This window comes from Corvus moneduloides, chromosome 8, assembly GCF_009650955.1.
Source record: "Corvus moneduloides isolate bCorMon1 chromosome 8, bCorMon1.pri, whole genome shotgun sequence".
NCBI lineage: Eukaryota > Metazoa > Chordata > Aves > Passeriformes > Corvidae > Corvus > Corvus moneduloides.
In genome coordinates, this window is record NC_045483.1 from 18,665,509 (window position 1) to 18,685,378 (window position 19,870).

The 19,870-nt window shown below is 41.4% G+C and overlaps 1 protein-coding gene across 1 annotated transcript in view; it reads left to right on the forward strand.

The window, feature by feature from the left end:
• The window catches only part of ANTXRL (ANTXR like), a 58,238-nt gene that overhangs the window by 15,082 nt on the left and 23,286 nt on the right, over positions 1-19,870 (forward strand). The window contains exons 6-14 of the mRNA XM_032115628.1: positions 1,639-1,718; positions 1,832-1,900; positions 2,102-2,182; positions 2,286-2,346; positions 9,287-9,385; positions 11,683-11,752; positions 12,877-12,955; positions 16,872-16,967; positions 17,698-17,736. Coding sequence (XP_031971519.1) covers positions 1,639-1,718; positions 1,832-1,900; positions 2,102-2,182; positions 2,286-2,346; positions 9,287-9,385; positions 11,683-11,752; positions 12,877-12,955; positions 16,872-16,967; positions 17,698-17,736 — 674 coding nt within the window. The remainder of the gene's footprint in view (positions 1-1,638; positions 1,719-1,831; positions 1,901-2,101; positions 2,183-2,285; positions 2,347-9,286; positions 9,386-11,682; positions 11,753-12,876; positions 12,956-16,871; positions 16,968-17,697; positions 17,737-19,870) is intronic.

The window sequence follows — 19,870 nt, forward strand, 5'->3', positions numbered from 1 at the left end:
CTCTCCTTCTTCTGTCCCGATGCACTCACCCCATCTGCTTTGTGGTCCCACATCCTTGTTCTCATTAGTGTAGGTGTGAAGGAGGACTTTGCATCGGTGTGAATGATGCATGTTCAGATTCTGAGTTGCTAAAATGTGCGTTTTCACTAAATTTTTAGAAGAAAGTGTATTTGTGGTTTTTTTCTGTGCCGAAAGAAGACCTAGTTAGTTAACAAGACTTGCCTAGTTCATACCCTGGTGTGAGGTTGCTCTCATTTGTGAGCTGATTGTCTCTTTGGAAGATGGAGAAACAAGTCAGTGGTTTTTTATTAAAATAGGCTGTGTGAGTAGGAGCAGCAGCTCTGCACAGTGTTGCAGCATTTCTGCCAGTAAAATCAGGAGTCCTGAAGTGTCCGACTGAAAACAATTTTACTTCATAGTATATAGCTGCGAGCTAATCAAGTATTCTGTAAATTGAATTAGGAAAGAAAAAGAGTAGATGAGATCTGGATTTAGAAGCTAAGCTACCAAGGAAGAAACAAGTGTTGAAAAGAAAACAAAATAAGATCTCCAGGTTTTTTCAGCATTTTTCAAGGGTGCTGGGCAGAAAAAAAAAGGGAATCCAAGCTATTTTTTCCCCCAAGTTGCAGGTCATTTTTTTAAGATTTATGTCTGTGTCTGACATGACATGGGAAGGACTGCATGGCATAAGAAAACTGTCAGAACTAATCAGTCTTTAATTTCAGCCAGTATGGGGGAAGACACTTGAAACTGTAGCAGATTATTTTGAAAAAATAACAAATACATGCCTGAAAGTAACATGTATGTGTATTATTTACTTGGCTTAAGAACTATGGACTCAAAATGGTTGGTTGAACCATAGTTTGCATGTTAATTTGGTCTAATTTTGTTAACAGGTTGCATTTTTCTAGGTAGCAATGTATTCTATATTCCATTACATATATAAATCTCTGCAGTCTATACAGCCTTTTCACTTAAGTTTAGATGGGATATGAAATGTTGTATCACAAGACATGATGTCTTTCTAATGAACCTGATCTTAAGATTTTCACATGCTCAGAATTCCTATGAATTTTACTGGAAGTTCTTGTTGCTTGAGAACTGTAGGACTGACCTCCCTATAGAAGCCCATTTCATGCCATGTTCAGTGGGGTTGCTCTTTCAAAGCCTGCTGGAGGGGAAGGTAGGATGGCAGGAAAGCTCCTTTTGCAGAGCTATCTCTTACCACAACCTCTGGCCAATGTTTATCTAGAGACAAACTTGTCAAGAGAAGAGGGGAAACCTCTCCTTCTCTGCAAACCCATTTCGTCTGTTCTCCATGTGAAAGGTCTGGCTGTAGTCTTGGTAGGTGATGTATTTAATGCAGAACAGAAAGGTCGGTGTGTGGGCCTCGTTAGAGCAGCACTCCCCTTCCAGTGACGCTTGTGACATGGTGTGCAGGTTTTGGCTCATTGCATGCCTTGCATCTGGCCTTCAGCTGGTGTATCACCAACTCCATACAAAGCAGGCTGAGAGTCTGGCCTTATGGGTTTGTATTTATTTGTTGGCAGAAAGGATTGCCTCACTCCAAACATTTTTTTCCATTGCTGAATCTTGTGTCATGTGTATGCAATCTGTTGTTAACTGCCCTCCGTGTAGGAGTTCGGACCGCGAGTGTGATTATTGCCCTGACGGATGGAGAGCTGCAAGATGCTCAGTTTTATTATGCTGAACAAGAAGTAAGTCACTTCTGTGTTTGTCCAAACTAATTTATGTCAAACCTGTACACATTTACTGCTGGCTCCACTGATTATATAGCTTTGCACTTAATGGCAGTTCTTGGTTTTTTTAGGCCAACAGAGCCAGAAGCTTTGGAGCTATTGTTTATTGTGTTGGAGTGAAAGATTTCAATGAAACTCAGGTAACTTGCTTTCTTTCTCTTGTTGTGTTTTTCTGTTATGCTACTGCACAAGTAAGGGCATCAGATGAAGGCATTTATTTAATTACTTGAGGCATAAATCATTTTGTGTCAGTGTGATGTCTTTTAACAAGTATGAAAGGGCCTGGTTTTGTTCACTGTAATTTTGTTTTCCTCATGATTTACGATTGTCTTTCTTTGCAGCTGTCAACGATTGCTGACAGCATCGATCATGTTTTTCCAGTTAAGGGAGGCTTTTATGCCCTAAGAGGAACCATTGATTCAGTAAGTTGGATATTCTGAAATGCAGTAAAGGGTGCCCTTTCCTGCATTAATAAAACATAGATGAAAATGGTTACCAAAAAATTCGCTTATCTAAATCTTTTAGATTCTGAAGAAGTCTTGCATTGAGATCCTAGCAGCTGAACCATCCAGTGTTTGTGCAGGAGGTAAGTTTCCACAAGAACAGTGTGTTAAGGCAAATGAATCACACTGATGAAATGTCAGTAACTACCTAATGTGGTATTGGAGACAAAGCCTGTGGTTGTGTTAGAGCATCCTCTCAGGCCATGGCTAAAGCCCTGCATGCTCCTTCTCAGCTTGAGAAAAACATTCTGACAATAAACATGCAGCTGCTGTGACTGAGTACCAGCTTGGAGAGTTGACAGAAGTAACAGCGAATTGGGGACACCACTTTTTAAAAAATCTGAGAGAGAGAAGAAAAGTAATGTAAAGCCAGACTGACAGAGATGTTTTAGGGTCTAAAGGCAATATCTCACAAATTTCTGGAAAAACTGCATTCCTGGGATCTGCTAAGACTTGTCAGCAGTTAGAACAAGATTTTGCAAAACACTTACAGAAATGTAAGGTTTATTAAACCAAATATGATTTGCTGCATAGGCCAAGATACCTCTTGTGTTTTCTGAAATGCTAATGTTTTACTTGTCTGAAAGAACCATTTTTCTTTATGGTAAACATGAAGGATACCCAGAGGAGTTGTTGATAATTTCATGCCTTTCGTATCTAGTATATTTAACTTGGATTTGTTCTGGTTTATGTTAGCAATTCTCATGCTGTGTTTGTATCTACTGTAGAAGCCATTGCAGCAGAGTAAGAGTGACACCGTAAGTTTGCTGCAAGGTACAGTTTTCAGCATGGTTATTTAGCTCTAGTGTTAGTGTCTTGTGTTCATTCCCTTGTACACTGTAAAAGGGAGCACATAAAAAATGGCAATGATGCATGAAAGCTGACCTTGAAAACAGATAAAATATGAAACTCATGAAAAATTTAGTATCACAGAAGAGAAATTGTTCACTCCTCATTTTCACATGTCAATCACTATATGATCTTACCCTGAATGTTTCAATTTAACATGAAACATCCTTGTGTCTCTTGAATTATTCGTAAGTATATTATTGTGGACTAGATGTAAAATCTCATCTGTAGAAAATTTAAAGGAATGATTTTACTTTTAAAAATATTGTGGAGTTGAATTTAAAAAAACAGTTTTAAAGCTTTGACATTTAAAGCTTTTTATCTCATAATGATATTTTCCTATTTTTGCCTAATTATTGTATACCTAACAATTTTTTGTGCAAAGCTTATTGCAAGATATCCTGTTAAACAAAAATTCATTTAGCTACATGAAAATGTGAGCATTCCAATAGGAAGGATTTCAGTAGTATTCTTTCAATTCTTTGGAACAATGTTAAGAATATTGGAAAGTTGAATTTGAAATAATTTTTTCAAATAGAATGTTGAAAATATCTTTATGGAGTATTTAAGAAAAAAATTCTGAAGAAAAAAATTTCTTTCAATAAAATTAATATATTTCAGCAAAAAGAGTAGAATTTCTTTTTTTTTTTTTTTCCCAAAGGATAATGAGTTCAAGCCACTTCAATTTTTGCTAAGCTTGCTAGGTAACAACTTTATGACAAATGTGATTAAAATTACACAAGTACTCTTTAAAAATAGTTTGCCCTTACAAAAAGACCCCAAAAAATATTGTTGCCTTACTTGGATTTGTAGAAGTTTTTCATTGCCTTTGTGGGAAGCAAAATGAATATAAACTGGGCAGAATCAATTTCTGTGTGTTGCTGCTGATTCAGCAAGGTAGTGCTTTCACTTTAAGTGAAAGTGCTTTAAGTGAATGCTTTCCCACTAAATTCTGAGGTTTGCTCTGTCCCTGTTGTTCTGTTGACCAAGCAAGGGCTGGCACATGGTGAAGCTTTGCTGCCCAATCTCCACGTGCTTGAAGGTTTGTTAGTAGCAGCAGAGAGCTTGAAAATGGGAGGAAGCCAGAGCTGCAGCTCTACATGGTGTGCACTGTTTGTATACTGTTGTATTTAAAGTATTAAGGTCTTAAGCACTAAGAATCAGGCCTGTAATAGCATTTATTATTATCCTGTAAGCCACGGCTGAAATTACCTCCTGCAAGAGGTTTTATAGGATGAGGTTACAAATATTTACATTTGTGCTTAGATTTATTATCCTTTATTATCCCTCTTAATTCAACTTAGCTGGAGGTTCATCTGTATAGCTGTGTGCACCACTGTCTCCTGGAAGGAATCCCCTGGGATTAAACTTTTTTCATGGTAGTGTGAATCCAGATCTTGAGTTCAGTTCACTGGAGAGTTAGCGTTACTCTATATGTAATGTGGTTTATTTTTTTAATGTGCTTAATTTGGACTTTACTTCATAGGCTTCACTATTTTTTTGCATTAACATCAGAATTTTTATGCATTTTCAATACAGGTAATTACTGATATAATTTACTGATAATGATTATTGTGTTAAGATACATAGCCACTGAAACCTACATCAAAACATATGTATACACTTGCATGGTGGATGTACCCACTGGCTGAAAATTAGAAGGTAACATTTTCTAGAAATTCACCATTCCTTGCCTTTTTGGGCTAGGAATGTTTGTTTGCCTGGTTGGTTTTTCAAATACATAATAGAAATTTGCATTTCAAAATGATGATTGAAAAATAATAGACCTCTGAAAAGAGTGCAGTATATTATCACATTCTCCAGCAAAGATATTTATCTGTTTACAGCCCTGAAATGTGTGTCTGTCCACACTTTTGTATGAAACTTACCTGAGTGAGGTGATAATTGGTTTAGCCTTTATTTAGCATTGCTGATAATTTTTGCAATTTGGTTTGAAATCATACGGGGTTTGTATGGCTCAGTGGAAACAAGTTATGATCAGGGCTTAAAGCAGGGTCTGAGCCACTCCTTTTAAGTGTTCTCGTAGTTACTACTGCACTGGTGATTGATTACTGATGATCTTGGCTTCATTTTTGACTTGCCAGAGGTTTAGTAAAAGGCTAATGGAACAATTTCTGTGTGTTGACAATTCCAGTTGGGACTCTGGCTTTCTGTGACAAAGCTATCTGGCAAGTCAAGTTACAAATTGATCTCGTCGTATTGTGACAGCTATCTGATGTTTAATGCTTTTTGACCCTGCAAATTCATTGTCCCCGTTGTGGAGCGGTGTAGTTGGGTCCTTCGTGTTCCCTCTGATTTAAAGTGACCAAGACATGCAGCCTGTAAGCAGGCTATCAGTGCAGCGTCAGAGGTGCCTCATATCCCATTTGACAGCATCATTGCTTTGATTATGCTTATGGTACGCAGATGTGATTGAAAGGTTTTGTTGGATGTGGCATCCTAGTGGCCACATCAACTACCAGGTGTGGATGAAAGCAGTCAGCTTCTCATCAGAGTCAGAGAAGCGGAGCCGACAGCACAGCCAGTGCACACCAGCCTCAATCTACCATCTCGCTGCCAGCGCCGCCCGGTTATTTCAGTGCTGACCTTTTTCCCTTCGCTGTCTTGTCAAAAGCTGCAATCTGTGATCTGACAGTAACTAAGGCAGAAAAGGACGCAGCCAGGGCCAGAGCACAAAATTAAATGGAATTAGCCATTTCAACAGACCATCATCCAGAGCACGCTAATGCTCCAGAGCAACCAAGGGGACAGGTTTCTGAACAGCAACAACAAACCCAGTACCAGCTGTTTACATTTCCCTGCAAGTCTGGTATATTGTCAGCTTGTGTTGGTGGACAGGTTACTGCCCAATCGCGTGTTCACAACTGACTGTGCAGAGTGGCCATCACAGTGAAAAGAACGGCGGGAGAGGTAAACTGTCCTGACAAGACTAAACTTCTAGGTGTAGCTTTTACCTTTGATGTCTTGTGTTGAAAGTTTCTTACTTGCTGCATCTTTTTAAAGACACTGAAACAGCTACCAACTAAGCTTTTGTGATTGCTGCCTTTTAAGGCCATTAATTCATGAGAAGGGGAAGAAAAATTTAAGTACAGTTTTGTTTTAGCAAGCTTCTTCTAAAATATAAAATTGAGATGGGGAAAAAAATTATCACCTTGGCTGGGTGTTCAAGCCATGGTGAATTGGACTGGCTACAAGCAAGTCTGGCAGTGTGTGGTCCCAGGCAGGTAGTTCTGGTGGGTGGGCAGAGGCCCAGCTGCCCTCAGGGCTGGTCATGACTCTCAGCTCTGCTGGCAAAAAAAGGGATGCTCATCAAGAATAATTCTCAGTATATCAGCTGGGTTAGATGTGGAATGGCTCAAGGCATGAATCTGACTAAGAGTAACTCAAGATTCTTATTGGAGTAAGAAGCAGATGAATCTGCCCTACAGTTCATTTTCATTTGTTTAAAGAAATGCCCACCACCCCCAGTGAGAGCCAGGATGTATAACCCTTCCCATTAAAGAGAGGCCAAATTCTGATGCTGGATTTTTGTATTTGGATCTTGGTGTGCTCATTGAGATCTCAAATTTTATCATCTTTCTTTAGCAAGGTGCCTAAGCACGTTTCATTTCAAAATTCACTCCAGTAGCTATTTTCTTTTCCTCCTCCCAAAATATCTTCTTTGATTCCCATCTACCTTGTGGCTTTTGTCAGTTCAGAGCCCTGCTCTAGAGCAAGTTACCATGATGAAAACCAGAGTGTGAGAGGGAGGTTGCCTTTATAGGGATACAGGGGATCAGCAAGGGGACCAATGGATTACAGAGGGTCTGGGACAGACCAGTGGGTTACAGAATGATCTGCATAGGGTATCCCAAAGGACTGTGGGTCTACCTTTCCTCGCCATGACCCAAAGTAGTTGCCTTTCCAGGGAGTCCTGCTGGGCGATTGCAAAATCTTTTATCTCAGCAGACATCCCTCCAGGGCAGTGGCTGGGCATATCCCACAGTGTGGATTTCCAGTGCTTGATTGTAATTTGTCGATGCCCTAGTCCAAATCACCTGGAGTTGCATTAGACCTCAATGCAGTGAGAATGGCAATGAGCGAGTGGTTTTGGCAAAAAGCTGTCTGTACAGAAAAGTTAAAGCACCTCACATCTTTGTGCTAGGTTGCCTTGCAGTAGCTTGATGATGAAGGGCAGCAGATGAGGCTGAATGTATTTCAACCACCTTTGGGTCTCATGCAGCGTTATCCAATAATGATTCCTCCCTCCAAAGCATACAAATAACATGGCAGTGCCTTGTATGGAATGTTACTAAAAGCCAAATCTTACATTGCTAAAAATTGTGTACTGCTCCCCTCAATCCTACGAACATTGTTTTGCTCTCCTTTTTGGCATGTTCATCAAAGTATAAATGACAATGCATGTAGACTTCTTTGTGGTTTTACTTGCTACTAGTGGAGTACTGTATAATTTATTCATATTTTTCTATGTGAAACTTGAAGATTAATTGGTCCTGTGTTGTGCTGTTATTCCCCATGTATTGGGCTGGCCTCAGATGCTGCTCAGAGGCTGGTGTGAGAGCCTCTGAACAGCATCTGTGGAGGATTTGGTTAAAGTGGGAGATTCATGCGTGAAAGTGCAACTTCTGTGCTTTCCCTTGCTGTGTGCCAGGGATCTCAGCTGTCAGCTTGTGTGCAGTGTCAAAGGGAGTTTCAAAAGCGTGCTGGGGACAGAACAAATTTGTAACATGTCTCTCCACCTGCTTGCATTAAAGGTATCACCTCTGTGGTCAGTGTAGTGGCCACAATAGCTTTTTGTGTACCAAGTTTCCCTTGCCACTTCCCTTCCTGGGGCATCTTGGGCCTAGTTTGGCAGTTCAGGCTTAACCTAGCAGAAAGGGGACTATGGCTCTGTGTTGGGCTTCACCTGTGTACAGTAAAAGGGAGGGAAGAATAGCAAACTGATGTGTTGTTAGAGCTCCAAGGAGAAGTGTTAACTATGTAGGTTACTAAGGAATAACTTTAAATGCTTGCTGGAGAGAAGCTGAGAAAACAAAGCCAGATTTCTTTCTACTTTTCTTCCTTGAGTTACCTTTTCTGTCTCTAACTGTATTGGGTATGGTGACACCAGGTGCTTTCATGATAGGCATAAACTCAGCAATCCTACCTCTACCTGTCTCTATCCCTTCCCTTCACCTGCATGTTTCTAGTTCCAGTAGATGCTCAGCCAGGCATTACTGATCTCTCTGGCAATAAAGAGAGTTCTTTTTTAGGTTTGTGAGTAAGCTCAGTGCACTGCAACATGATCAGTAGTGGAGGGCATGTGCTGTTGGCATCTCACTTCTTACAGAGATTTGGCTTTACTCAAGTGCAAAACTGCTCTGTCAGTAAAAAGGCTGTTGGAATGTTTGCCAAAAAACCCAAACCTGATGATACTTCTCCTGCTTGAATGAACAAATCATAGTTCTTATCACAATAATGTCAAAAATCTCAGGTGCCTTCCCTATCAGGACTAAAGCAACAGAAGTGGTGGCAGGTTTCTCCTTGTGCCACTGGTGGTTTCAGCTGCTGGGGCAGGGATGTGGGAGAAGAGCACAAAGAAAACAGTGGTGCCTGGGTCCTTGGATATTCCACTGCAGAGCAGATTTTAGTGGGGCTATGCATGGACTCAGTTGGTGCATGGGCAGGAGCACTGTTTTTTCCCAAGGTTTGTACCAGATGCAAAACTTTCTCTCTGAGTCACAGGAGGTTTAGGAGGGGAGTTCTGTCTGTCAGCATCTGCCTGAACAGAGCTGCTGCTGAAAGCCTTGTGCCATCTGCCATGAAGATTAGGTGGAAGGACTGGTACTTGTGGTTAGCAAAGGTGTCTGCCCCAGAAACCGTGGAGGAACCATGAGATAACATCAGTTAAGTCAGACTTAGTTTTACTGTGGCACCTTTAAGGCTTTGCAGTTGTGTTACACTTGTTGGAGCTGATTTGAAACAAAGAGAAGTCTCTGGAGCCCTAATGCCACTTTTGGACATTGCTGCTGAATAGAGGGAATGTCAGTGTGAATGCTTTATTTCAAGCATAGGGCAGAGAACAGCTACTGTCATGTTTTAATTCATGTCACTCTGAACAGAAATGCTTTATTTGAGTTATTTCTCATAAATCTTCTGTATTTTCACTTACAGAGTCCTTTCAAGTTGTGGTAAGAGGCAACGGCTTTTATCATGCAAGAAATATCGACCAGGTACTCTGCAGCTTCAAGCTCAATGACAGCCTCACGATCAGTAAGTTTGCAGGCTGGTGGATTGCAGTGACCCCTGTGGCTGTGTCACCTCACAGGACACAGGCCAGCTCTCATCCATGTTAAGGGGAGTCCTTGCAGCAGATGTGAGAGGGAGCTGGGGTAGAGGTGTGAACTCAAAGGAAGCTTGAAATTCATCCTTATTCAATGCAGTGACCTGCGGGCATTGTGTTGTGAGCGCTCGCACGGGGCATGATGCTGCACCGTGACCTTGGCACCGTTGTAGTGATGCACACGGGTGCTGCATACAGCAAGAGAGGACTGGGGATCAGGTTTTAAGATGGAAACTTAAAATTGCCTCCTATTCCCTTGTTCATCACCAGTAAAAAGAAATAGTGCTATCTTCATCCTATGGTGGTGTTTTCAGAGTTTTTATTCACCAACTTAGAAGACAATTGCCATAAAGCCAGGCCTCCCAGGCATGCTCTGTTCCTCTCTGACACCAGGTGTTGGTCCCATTGCAGTGACTCTGTAACATGGAAACTCGCTGTCATTGCTGTGCTGAACAGGGTCCTTCATCTGCTGTCTCAGCAGCAAGGCAAAGGACTGAGTGGCCAAAAAAAGATGGAATGTCCAGTTTCTCAGCAGTCCTCTCTCATTCCTGAGAAGCTGTGTGTGTCTGGCAGAGTGAAGCATGGTGTGGGGAGGGGAGCTCTGCTCCTCTTTCATATATGCTACCCTTGTGGCCTGAGCACAGTAGAGGCTTTCATATTCTGTCGTGGCTAGACTGGTGCCTTTCCTAGCAGTGAATTCACTTACCAGAGGGAGCACATGAATTGCTCCTTCATTTCCCATCCCAGTTGTCTATGTCGACACTGCAGTCAATCAGCTCTGGTGGTCTTGCATTTATGCCACTTACAGATATGCTTTAACCAGGATTTGGTTTTTGTGGTTTATCAGCTAGACAGACGTTTTGCTTTTTCTTCCTTGTCCCCAGTCATTAGCACCTTGACTGGACTTCACACAGTAAGTGCTGACCTGAGCCTGGAAATACACAGGAGGGAAACTTGTCTGATTCCGTTCCAACTCCATGCTGTGTTTTCCTTGGGTTAGGTTTTCAACAGCTGTTCTGATGACATGCTGATCTATGCTGGCTTTTTTTCCCCTCAGGCTGGCCCTAAAACATATCACTGATTTCCATGCCCTCATCTCTGCCAAGGCAGGGAAATTAGTTCTGTCTTCAGGTGTGCTTGAAGCATGAAGGAACAACTCTTACATCTGTTGTTGCTTGAGTTAATTTTTTTCCTAGATAAAAAGACTAAACAAGCCTCTAAAGTATAAATAAGATGGCAGCTTTTATCAGCCCATAACTCCCTTGGGTTTGCCTCTTGTAGACCAGTCTTTCTCCAGGCTGGCACCACAGTTGCTTTGCTGGCCATTCAGAGCTAAGCTATAGTCACTGGAGTGGTGTGTGTGCTCTTGTGCTTCAGCTTACACACTTTCGGTGGAGTGGCAGTGCAGGATTCCTGCTGGGCCTCCTGCCTGTATTCACAGGACTTGGCTTTCTGGATGTGACTTCTGAAAGCAACAGGATTAACACTGCTGATTCCTGGAGCAGTGGAGTCCAAGGAGGTGGGAAGACATGTATACCCTTGTGTTTGACTTTGCCTGCACCAAACCCTTAGAAGCATGGGCTGTTTACAGATGATGCTGCCACAGGGGGGAGGTTGGGTCCAGGAGAAGCAGCTAGTGCAGAGCAGGTCTTCATGCTAACATCAGTCATGGCCCCTCTGTGCCTGTTCCCTGTAAATGACCAACCATCACTTGGGTTTGGGTTTTTTTTGCCCCAGTATTTTTCCATTTCAGCTCCACCCCTTCTCTCTCCTTCCTTTTTCCTGGGCTCAGACAGTGCAGCCTTGGAGTCTTTTCTCTGTGTGTTTGGACATAGGCTGGCAAAAATTGAACCCTAAACTTTTGAGCCCTTGAGTAACTTGAGGGGTCAGAGTATTCAGTGTGAGTAGAGGTTGCATGTAATTTTATGATAGACATGATGAATAGATCTCAAAGCTGAATTCCAAATGCTGATCACTGCTGTCAGGAACAGAGATAAACTTCCAGTTCTTAGCTGTGATATCTCTAGCCTGATAGCATCATGTTGTCATCAATATGAATGGTTATTCTATACTTGGATTTGTAATCAGCACTATTGGGGAGTATTGGTACTTGCCAATATACTGAGTTCATCTGTGGCTGTCATTGGTGTCAGTGCTTCTCAAGGGGATGGCCTGCTTGGAACAACTTATTTTTTCACCCCTGATAGTTTTAATAATTTCTTTTCAGATGAAAAGCCGACTTTTGTTCATGATACATACTTACTCTGCCCTGCCCCAGTGATAGAAGATGCTGGACAGTGAGTATTGCTTTCCAGCATGTGTCAAGAGAGAGTGGACTTCTGGGTGAGGATGTCATTACTGAGCCAAAGGCTCAGGATTTTGCCCAAAGTGTCAAGCTAATAAATTTGTGTGTGTGTGTCATATTGCACCCATCTCCTTTGTGCCAAATCTTTTCCTAGTAGGAGCCACATAGCTCTATTTAATGTTGGGTCTTCAGCACAGTTTAACCAAAGGTCTTCTTGGGCCATGGCCCCATTTCATAGAATCACAGAATGGTGATCCCTCCTCTCTTCCTATATCCTGTTTTTTCAGACCAAAAGCTAATTAAATTCAAGACAAACTTTTAATTTTGGTGGAAAGGAGATGCTTGATTCGAATTCCTTTGCTGCTATTGTGTATGTTGCTTCCTGTACTTAGCTCTGCTGTGTCTAGTGTTGATATTTTTCAGCCTTTTTAATCCTGTAGACTTCTGGGAGACATGGCACAATGTCTCCTTTTCCCTAGGTGATCTTGTGGGTGCTTAAATATTGTACTGGGGCTAAGAGTGAATGCCTCCCTCCCCTTCTGTATTTGTGGGTGAAGGAAATTAATTTGGTGAGGTTTTGTCATTTTTTTATTATCACTTAATTTTTTTTTCTCCCTTGGACTCTTTCTCTGATATTGCAGAATGGCTAGGGAAGATTCTTCTTGAATTTCACTGGCATTTCAGTGTGTTTACCCTTCTTGGTCTCAGTGCAGGTGTTCTGGATTTGCTTGATACAAAAGAAGACATTCTGACTCATTGGCAGAAGGGTTTCTTTAAATAAATAAAAAAGTCTTAAAGTTTCTCATGCTAACTCCAGTAGCGTTGCTATTTTCTGAGGCATTCTGTTATGACTCACTGTCCTAGTGCCCTTAGCCCCAGATGGGATGGGGGTTTTTTAATAAAGAGCAAATGTCCCAGCTCAATAAAGGTAACATGAAAAGGGTGGCTCCTGGGCAGGGAGTCAAATGCAGGTAAGTGCCTGAGGGCATGAAAATGCCCTGACTCAACAGGATATGCTATCCATGCATGCTCATAAACCAGTGGCTAAAACAGAGTAAAGGTAACAATGGGTGTAAAGATGACACTAAAAATAAATGTATCTGTTTTGTGCTCTAGGGTGGTTTTCCTACAAGTCAGCATGAACAACGGGCTAACATTCATCTCCAGCTCTGTCAGCATCACCAGCACTCATTGTGTAAGTAATTCCAATGGGGCTTGACAGAGGAACCATGAGACCTTGGAAAGAAATGGTGGTTCTTAAGAAAAGCCTTCTTGAGTGAGCATGAGCTCTCTGCAGCTTCTGCATCACTGCTATTGACTGGATCCTAGCAGCTCTTGGGAAAATAACCAGGGCAACTCAAGATCAAATTGTTGTTGATGATGGATAGATCATGATAGATTTTCTGAGTAAAAAATTACAATAAAAGGCACCCTGTCCATTCCTACACCAGGAGAGAGATCCTCAAAACTAGGATCTTATCAGAAGGACATCTGAGAAAATGATGGAAGGAGCACCAGGGAGCAACACTCTGAGCCTTGGGGTCTCTGATGGGATCTGGGGTGAAAGATACAACTGTTAGGACTTGTATCTGGAAAGGCCACAGAGGAAAAGGACAGTGATGCCTGTCCTGCATCACACAGTCAAAAAGACCAGGTGGAATGTAAGGGATAAACAGCTAGAAGTGATCCTTTATCAAAATCTGATTTTTGGAATCAAATAAGCAAAATTAAGAAACTGACTAATAGATAAGCAGATGTGTTCCCTGCTGTGGTGTAAAAATAGGCAGTGCCTGTAGCTGGTGCAAGCAAGTACAGTAATTAAATATGTGACCTTGTGCTTGTGGTCTAAACCAAGTTGGCTGAAGTACCTGATAGCAGTTTGCATCAAACTTGAGCTTTATTGTTATTAGTGTCAAAAGGACTTTTATAGCCTATGCCAAATGCTGTCATATTGGTTTGTAATCATTGTTGGCCATTTTGACAGCTGAAGAACAGAAGGGCAGGAATAGAGGTGACTGGAACTTGTAAATCTAATTTTCTGATGTTTTCAGCAATGAAGGTGGGAAATATCACACCAGAATGCTGGAACAGTCTGGGTTACAGGGACTCAATTAAGTAGAGATGTGTTTGCTTCTTTATGGGATTATTTCTATTTTGCCAAAACTTTCTTCCAAATTTTCCATACTGAGGACTGATATTTTCACATTTTACTCCACTCTTTTACCTCAGGTACAATAAAACCTTTCAAGTCTGCAGTGAAACACAAGTGTTAACTGGTGCATTTAGTTACCCATATGTAATCTATTTCTGATGAAGATTGAAGTCTCAGCCCAGGGTTCCTAAAGGCCAGAGCATGGATGAAGGAAGCTTTTCCTTTTGGTAGCCTTAGGATAAAAAAGAGGAATCCAATCTCCAGTCATGTCAATCTGACAGTTTTTGACCAGCCTCTTGCAGATTGAATGTGAAGGGGGCAGGAAGCCTGATTTGCAGCTGATACAAAAACAGTCTCACTCCTGTTGTGTTCCATAAGCAGGGAGGTTGGCAGTTCAGTTTCCAACTTTGTCTTAATTTCATGCATTTCACTCTTCTCGTTTTAGAGACTCCCTCCATTTCCTTTCCTCTCCTATTTCCTTTTCTGTGGGTGGCAGTCAGCTGGCCTGCTCAGCTCTCCTCCCCAGCTGGTCCTTCTGTCCTTTCTGTACAGTAAGTATCTTCACTATAATCCAAAAGCCTCTGTGTGATCCCTGTGCTTATTTCTGTTCAGCTGCATGAAGTCTGCTATTTTCTTCTCAAAGTCCAGCTTCACTATGGTGCTTTGTATCATTAAAATCATTAAAAGAAGACTCTTTAGTTTCTTGCTGCCAGTAGCCCCCGAGCTAAGGCTGGCAAACGTCTCAGCAATTTGTATGTGCAGTCAGCACGGGAAAAGCGATGCCTGGGAACAAAGACTACAAAACAAGGTGGTAATGTGTGTTTGGAGTAATAGTAGTAGTGGTACTGCATTGCCATACTGTGCTTGGATTTGTTTTTAAGGAGTGCAGCAATACTTCTTAAAGGTATGCTTGATTTTTACTCAGCCCTTTCTCAGCAAACTGACTTCACTGGGAATTCATTTCTCTTCAACTATCTGCTTTCCAGATGCATTAGTTGTACATGGGGCCATGGGAGGACCAAAGAGGGGGGCTTAGCACTGAACTGCAGCTGGGTACTGTGTCCTCTAACAGGACTTGTTTTGAGCAGGGAGTCTGGCACATGTTGGAGCAGTCCAGCTGCTCCCTGGCCGAATGAACATGAGCTAAACAGCATATCCTAAAACAAGTCAGTTTGTTGCGTCTATGACAAAAAGCCACAGAGCAGTGCAGGGATGGTGATGCTGTGACACAGATATGGGATACTGGATTACCTTCCTAAAAGCATGGAATAGGAGCTCTGTTTGTGTTAGTCCCATATTGAACGTGTCAGTGCTGACAGCTCTAGAACTGGCCTGAGAAAACTAGGTACCACCTAAGTCGGTCATTTGGGATCTCACTCAGACTTTGCAAAGCTCTTACCAGCTGGTACTTTCCGCCCTCAGCCTTTTCATTGTCTGAGGGGAAAACAAATGCACTTAGAACAGTGAAGGGAATCCCTGTTGTAAGAAGAAGCTAAGCATCAGTTTCTGGTGTCATGGAAATTCAGCAGGTAGTTCCAGATTTAATAAGGTGAATCTCATGGACTTTATGGATACAGAAATCACTTTTGGAATTTGGTTTCTTTCCCTTATCCTCCCACCTATCCTTTGAAAATCTCTTACAGCTTCCTCTCTAGACAACTCTTTCCTCAGCCTGACTGACAGACCTTTCTTCAAGCTCTTTTCTCATCTTCCTAGCCCCAGGCTTTCCTCTAGTTTGCTGCTCAGTTTTGCCTGTCCCCTGATACCCCTGTTGCTGGCAAATTGAACCTCTTCTCAAATTTTGAAAATCTACCATTGAAGAGGTTTCTTTTCCCAGTATATATATATATATATATAAAAAAAAAAAAAAAAAATAGCTGAAACACCAGTGTTAATGTTAATATCCTTCCAGAACCCAGTACAGTCCAAGGATAGGACATGTCTCAGCATGCCACTGCCCATGTGAAACAAATGTTTACTTTCCAAAAGCCACATGCTCTGTATGTCCTGCAGGAATCAAGCAGCATATGAAAACCTGATTCCTGTAGTCATCAGAGCAATAGGGAATTAATATCTCTTCTGAATGCACTAACATGAAATGCTGCAAGTGCAAAGGATCCATCAAGATTACACAGAAAAATCAGAGCTGTGATTCTCTTTGATTGCCTAGTTGCTCTGAAAAGCTAATTTCAAGTGGTAACACTTGATTTATTTTTTTTCCTAGTAATTTTAAATAAAATTTAGTTTTGATTTTGAAGGTATAGACCCTTAGCTCTGCATCCCCAGAGTTGCAGATAGATCAGTGGATAGAAGAATCAGAAATGTTTAAGATAATGATTACAGTATCTCATTAAAAATAGGTAAAACAGCCCTAAGAAGCATACCAAGAACAAACAGCAGTATTGACTGGTTTGCATAATCACTCAGGCAAAAGTTGTGTGAGCAGTTTGAGTCAAGAGGCAGCACAGGCAGGCTTGGGAGCTGATGCACTAAGCAAGTTGTGCTCTGTGCTATGATACTGACATGTGAACAGTTACCCATAATGTCTGAGCTCCAATATTCCCATTCTTTAAATATCAGCATTTGCATATTCTGCATCTCTAGGAATGAAGGGTTTTTCTGTACACCTGGGAGTCTGTGGTTATGCAATGCCATTCAGACAGTACTAAGGGACTTACCAGCACAGAATGGGTTGTATACAAGTTTAACCTTCTTGAATCTAGTGGGCAATAAACATACCATAAATTCATACATAAATTATACACACTGCAAAGAGGAAATGCTTCCCTGGTTTTGTGACTTCAGATACTGATGTGATCCTAATGATAATAGTGATTGACTGCACAATCTACCCAAGACCTCATAGTGAGGGAAAGCTGACTCTAAATGTGTAACTTTAGGACTCCTGCCTTCTTTGAGACATACAAAGGTAACTGAGAAATTATCATCTTGCTTGCAGCTGACTGGGACCATCCTTTTCATTGCTCTTCTGATTCTCTTTCTGCTGCTGGCTCTGGCTCTTCTGTGGTGGTTTTGGCCCCTTTGCTGCACAGTGGTAAGTATAGTTTTTTCATTCTATTGACTTGGTTTCATCTATTCTCTGCCAAAGCACAGAGTTAAAGTGTTGGAGTGGGTGGTTAACCTTACTTAAGAAAAATGCTGCCATATTAATAAAGCCCTTACGCAACAATTTGCTTAAAGTGCTTGTTGAAATTACTCTAGTCTGGGTTTTTGACTGTTTCAATGCCTATGTGATTTTTACATTGAATGAGAATTTTAAATAAGCTCGTGGATGTGACTCAAGTTTCTGTAGGTATCAAGACCTCCTTTAGACCAGCTTTGAAACCTGCTGTATAAACGTGTAATGGAATTGATTTACTGATGTGTGCATAAGCTGTTACAGTCCTCTTTAAAGACAAGTTAGGGTTTTTTTTGCATTTTGTTGGTTGGGATTTCTTTAATTTATTCAGAGGAGCTGCAGATTCTGAGCAAATATCTTTGCATTAACTTGGTAGTTATATGGTATTTTTCAGGCAGAACTGCCAGGGTTGCTTACTCTAGAGCACTCCCTGGCTAATCAAACAGTTCAATGCAAATGATTTAGCGTCTCATCTGGGTTATTTTATGCCTGCTGAAAAGCAGTGGGGCTGATGAGAGGATTGAATGTGGGGGAATGAAGCAGGGTGACTCATTTGTGATCTGGGCAAGAAATCAGAGAAGACATAGTATTGAGATGGATGAACCCTACCATTGTCTCAGATTTCTCCATTGTTTGTTTATTCCAGGTGATCAAGGAGCCACCTCCACCACCGCCTCCAGAGCCTGTAAGTGTGTTATTTTTGAGCTGTGGCACTGTCTGCAGCCACTGTAGTGTGCTGTGCTGCCCAGGAATGTCAGCCCTGTAGGTGTCTTAATGATACCTTGAAGGCTGTGAGAGGAAGCCCTCTGGGTCAGGACAGTTATTTCTGCCTTCTGGCCTCTTTATGTACTGCTTCCATCCAGGGTAAAAACAGTTGCATAACTCAAAAATCCACAGACCAACAGTTCCTAAGGTATTTTGTTCTTTCTGCTCTGCATCAAACAGGTGTGTAAGCAAATTTTTGCTTCTCGAGCTGTGCTGACAGTTGTCCCTCCTCCAGTGAAGCTGCCATTGTTCTCAGCAGGAGCTTAGCCCAGATTGGCAGTAAGGAACAGTCTGGCAGCTGGAAAAAAGGACAGCAAAGGCCACATTCTTGTGGCTTTGCTGCAGGAGAGGAGACAAAAGCCTGCCGTGGCTGTGGCTCTTCTGCAGAGTGACCTTTGGAAGGACATTTAGCCTTTCTCCATTTAGGTTTTGAGCTGTTGGAGACAGGGTTGTATTTAGCTCTTTTGGGGACAGTAGCTCACTGACCCTGACCTCATCATTTCACCATACTAATTTCTTGAAAATAGTAGTAGTAAATAAAAGCACCTCCAGAGACAACTTATGCCTGCCTTAATTTCTCTCCTAGGCAGACAGTTAGATGATGAAAAATACTTGCCTAACCCACAAGAGAAGCTTATAGTTTACTGCTAACTTGCTGTAACTTGGTGTGAATGTAAGGAGGCAACCACAGCTGTTGTTTTGAGGTTGCTAGGGGCCACTGTTAGTGTGTATGTGATCCTGTTACTTGTCCTGAACAGCAGTGCTGTGACAATTTAACTTCAGAATGCACACCAGAATTCATGCTGGGGTTAGTGTGATTAGCACTATCACAAAGCCTGCAGTTGCAGCCATGCTGCATTTGAAGGGTGTTTCAGAGAGCATCACACCCCTGCAGAAGTTGCAGATGCTTTGCAATTTTAAATGCAATCAAAGAGAATGAACTGATCTAAGCCTCCAGGAATAACACAGAACACAGATGTTATCCATTCCCTTTTCTTGGCCTTGTCTCCATCCAGTATGGATTGTCCTAATCGTGCATTGTAATAATTGTAACTGTGTAATGGATTTCATTATATTTAGTTCTTGGCTCCCTAGGTATGGTGACCTGCCCTTTAGCTGATACAGTGTGATATTGCTACTGTTAAACTGAATATAGGTGTGTAAATGTTGTTCCAAAGCATGAGCATTAGATTTCTATGTGGTAGCTGTTAATGTTGTTTAGCTGTATGTTCAGTCTAGGGGACATTTGGTATAAATCCTTTATCAACTGGAAAAGTATCAGCTGTTACTATTGACTCTGTCCTGTTGGAGTCAGGCTTGCCAGCAGTAAGAGCTGTTAGACAGGAACACTTGAAATCTGCGTTACATTGCATGGAAGAGACAGAGGATCTCATCTAATACTCAGGTTCACAGTGAAATCAAATATGAATGAATTTTAAATGCTGCTGTAGTTCACTGGGTACTGGTTTAGATGTGGCATGAAATGGGATAAAATTTGTGTACTTGTACTCTCAAAAAAAGCTAACTGAAACAGCACCAAACCCAACACCAAACCACAACACCTTCATTGTATGTTGATTTCCCCAATTTAGGATAAAAACAAAATAACAGGGACAAAATAAAAAGGTAAACCAAAGTCAAACCACAACCATAAAAAACCCAAACCCAAACTCCCCTTACTGCGTAATGCGAATTTCAACTCTAGTCTTGCCTGGCCATACTAAAGAATTTATTGGAGGAACTGACCCATTGAACTGTAGCTGAGAGACCACATGTCACTGAATAACTTATGGAAATACCTTTCTCAAAGGCATAACCTAAGAGGTAAATACAAACAAACAAAAATTAAAGTCTGGTTTTAAAAAGCTATTATTGTCTTTTGGGCTCTTAATTCCTTTTACTTTCCAACAGGAACATGTAGGGCAATTTTGAGAAAATGCCATCTAGTCATGTAACAGTAATTTATGTCTCTCTATAGTATTAGGATTTCACTTGGTTTTTTTGTTTTTTTAATTAAAAAGTAAGTTAAAAAGTAATGTTTCTAGAAACATACC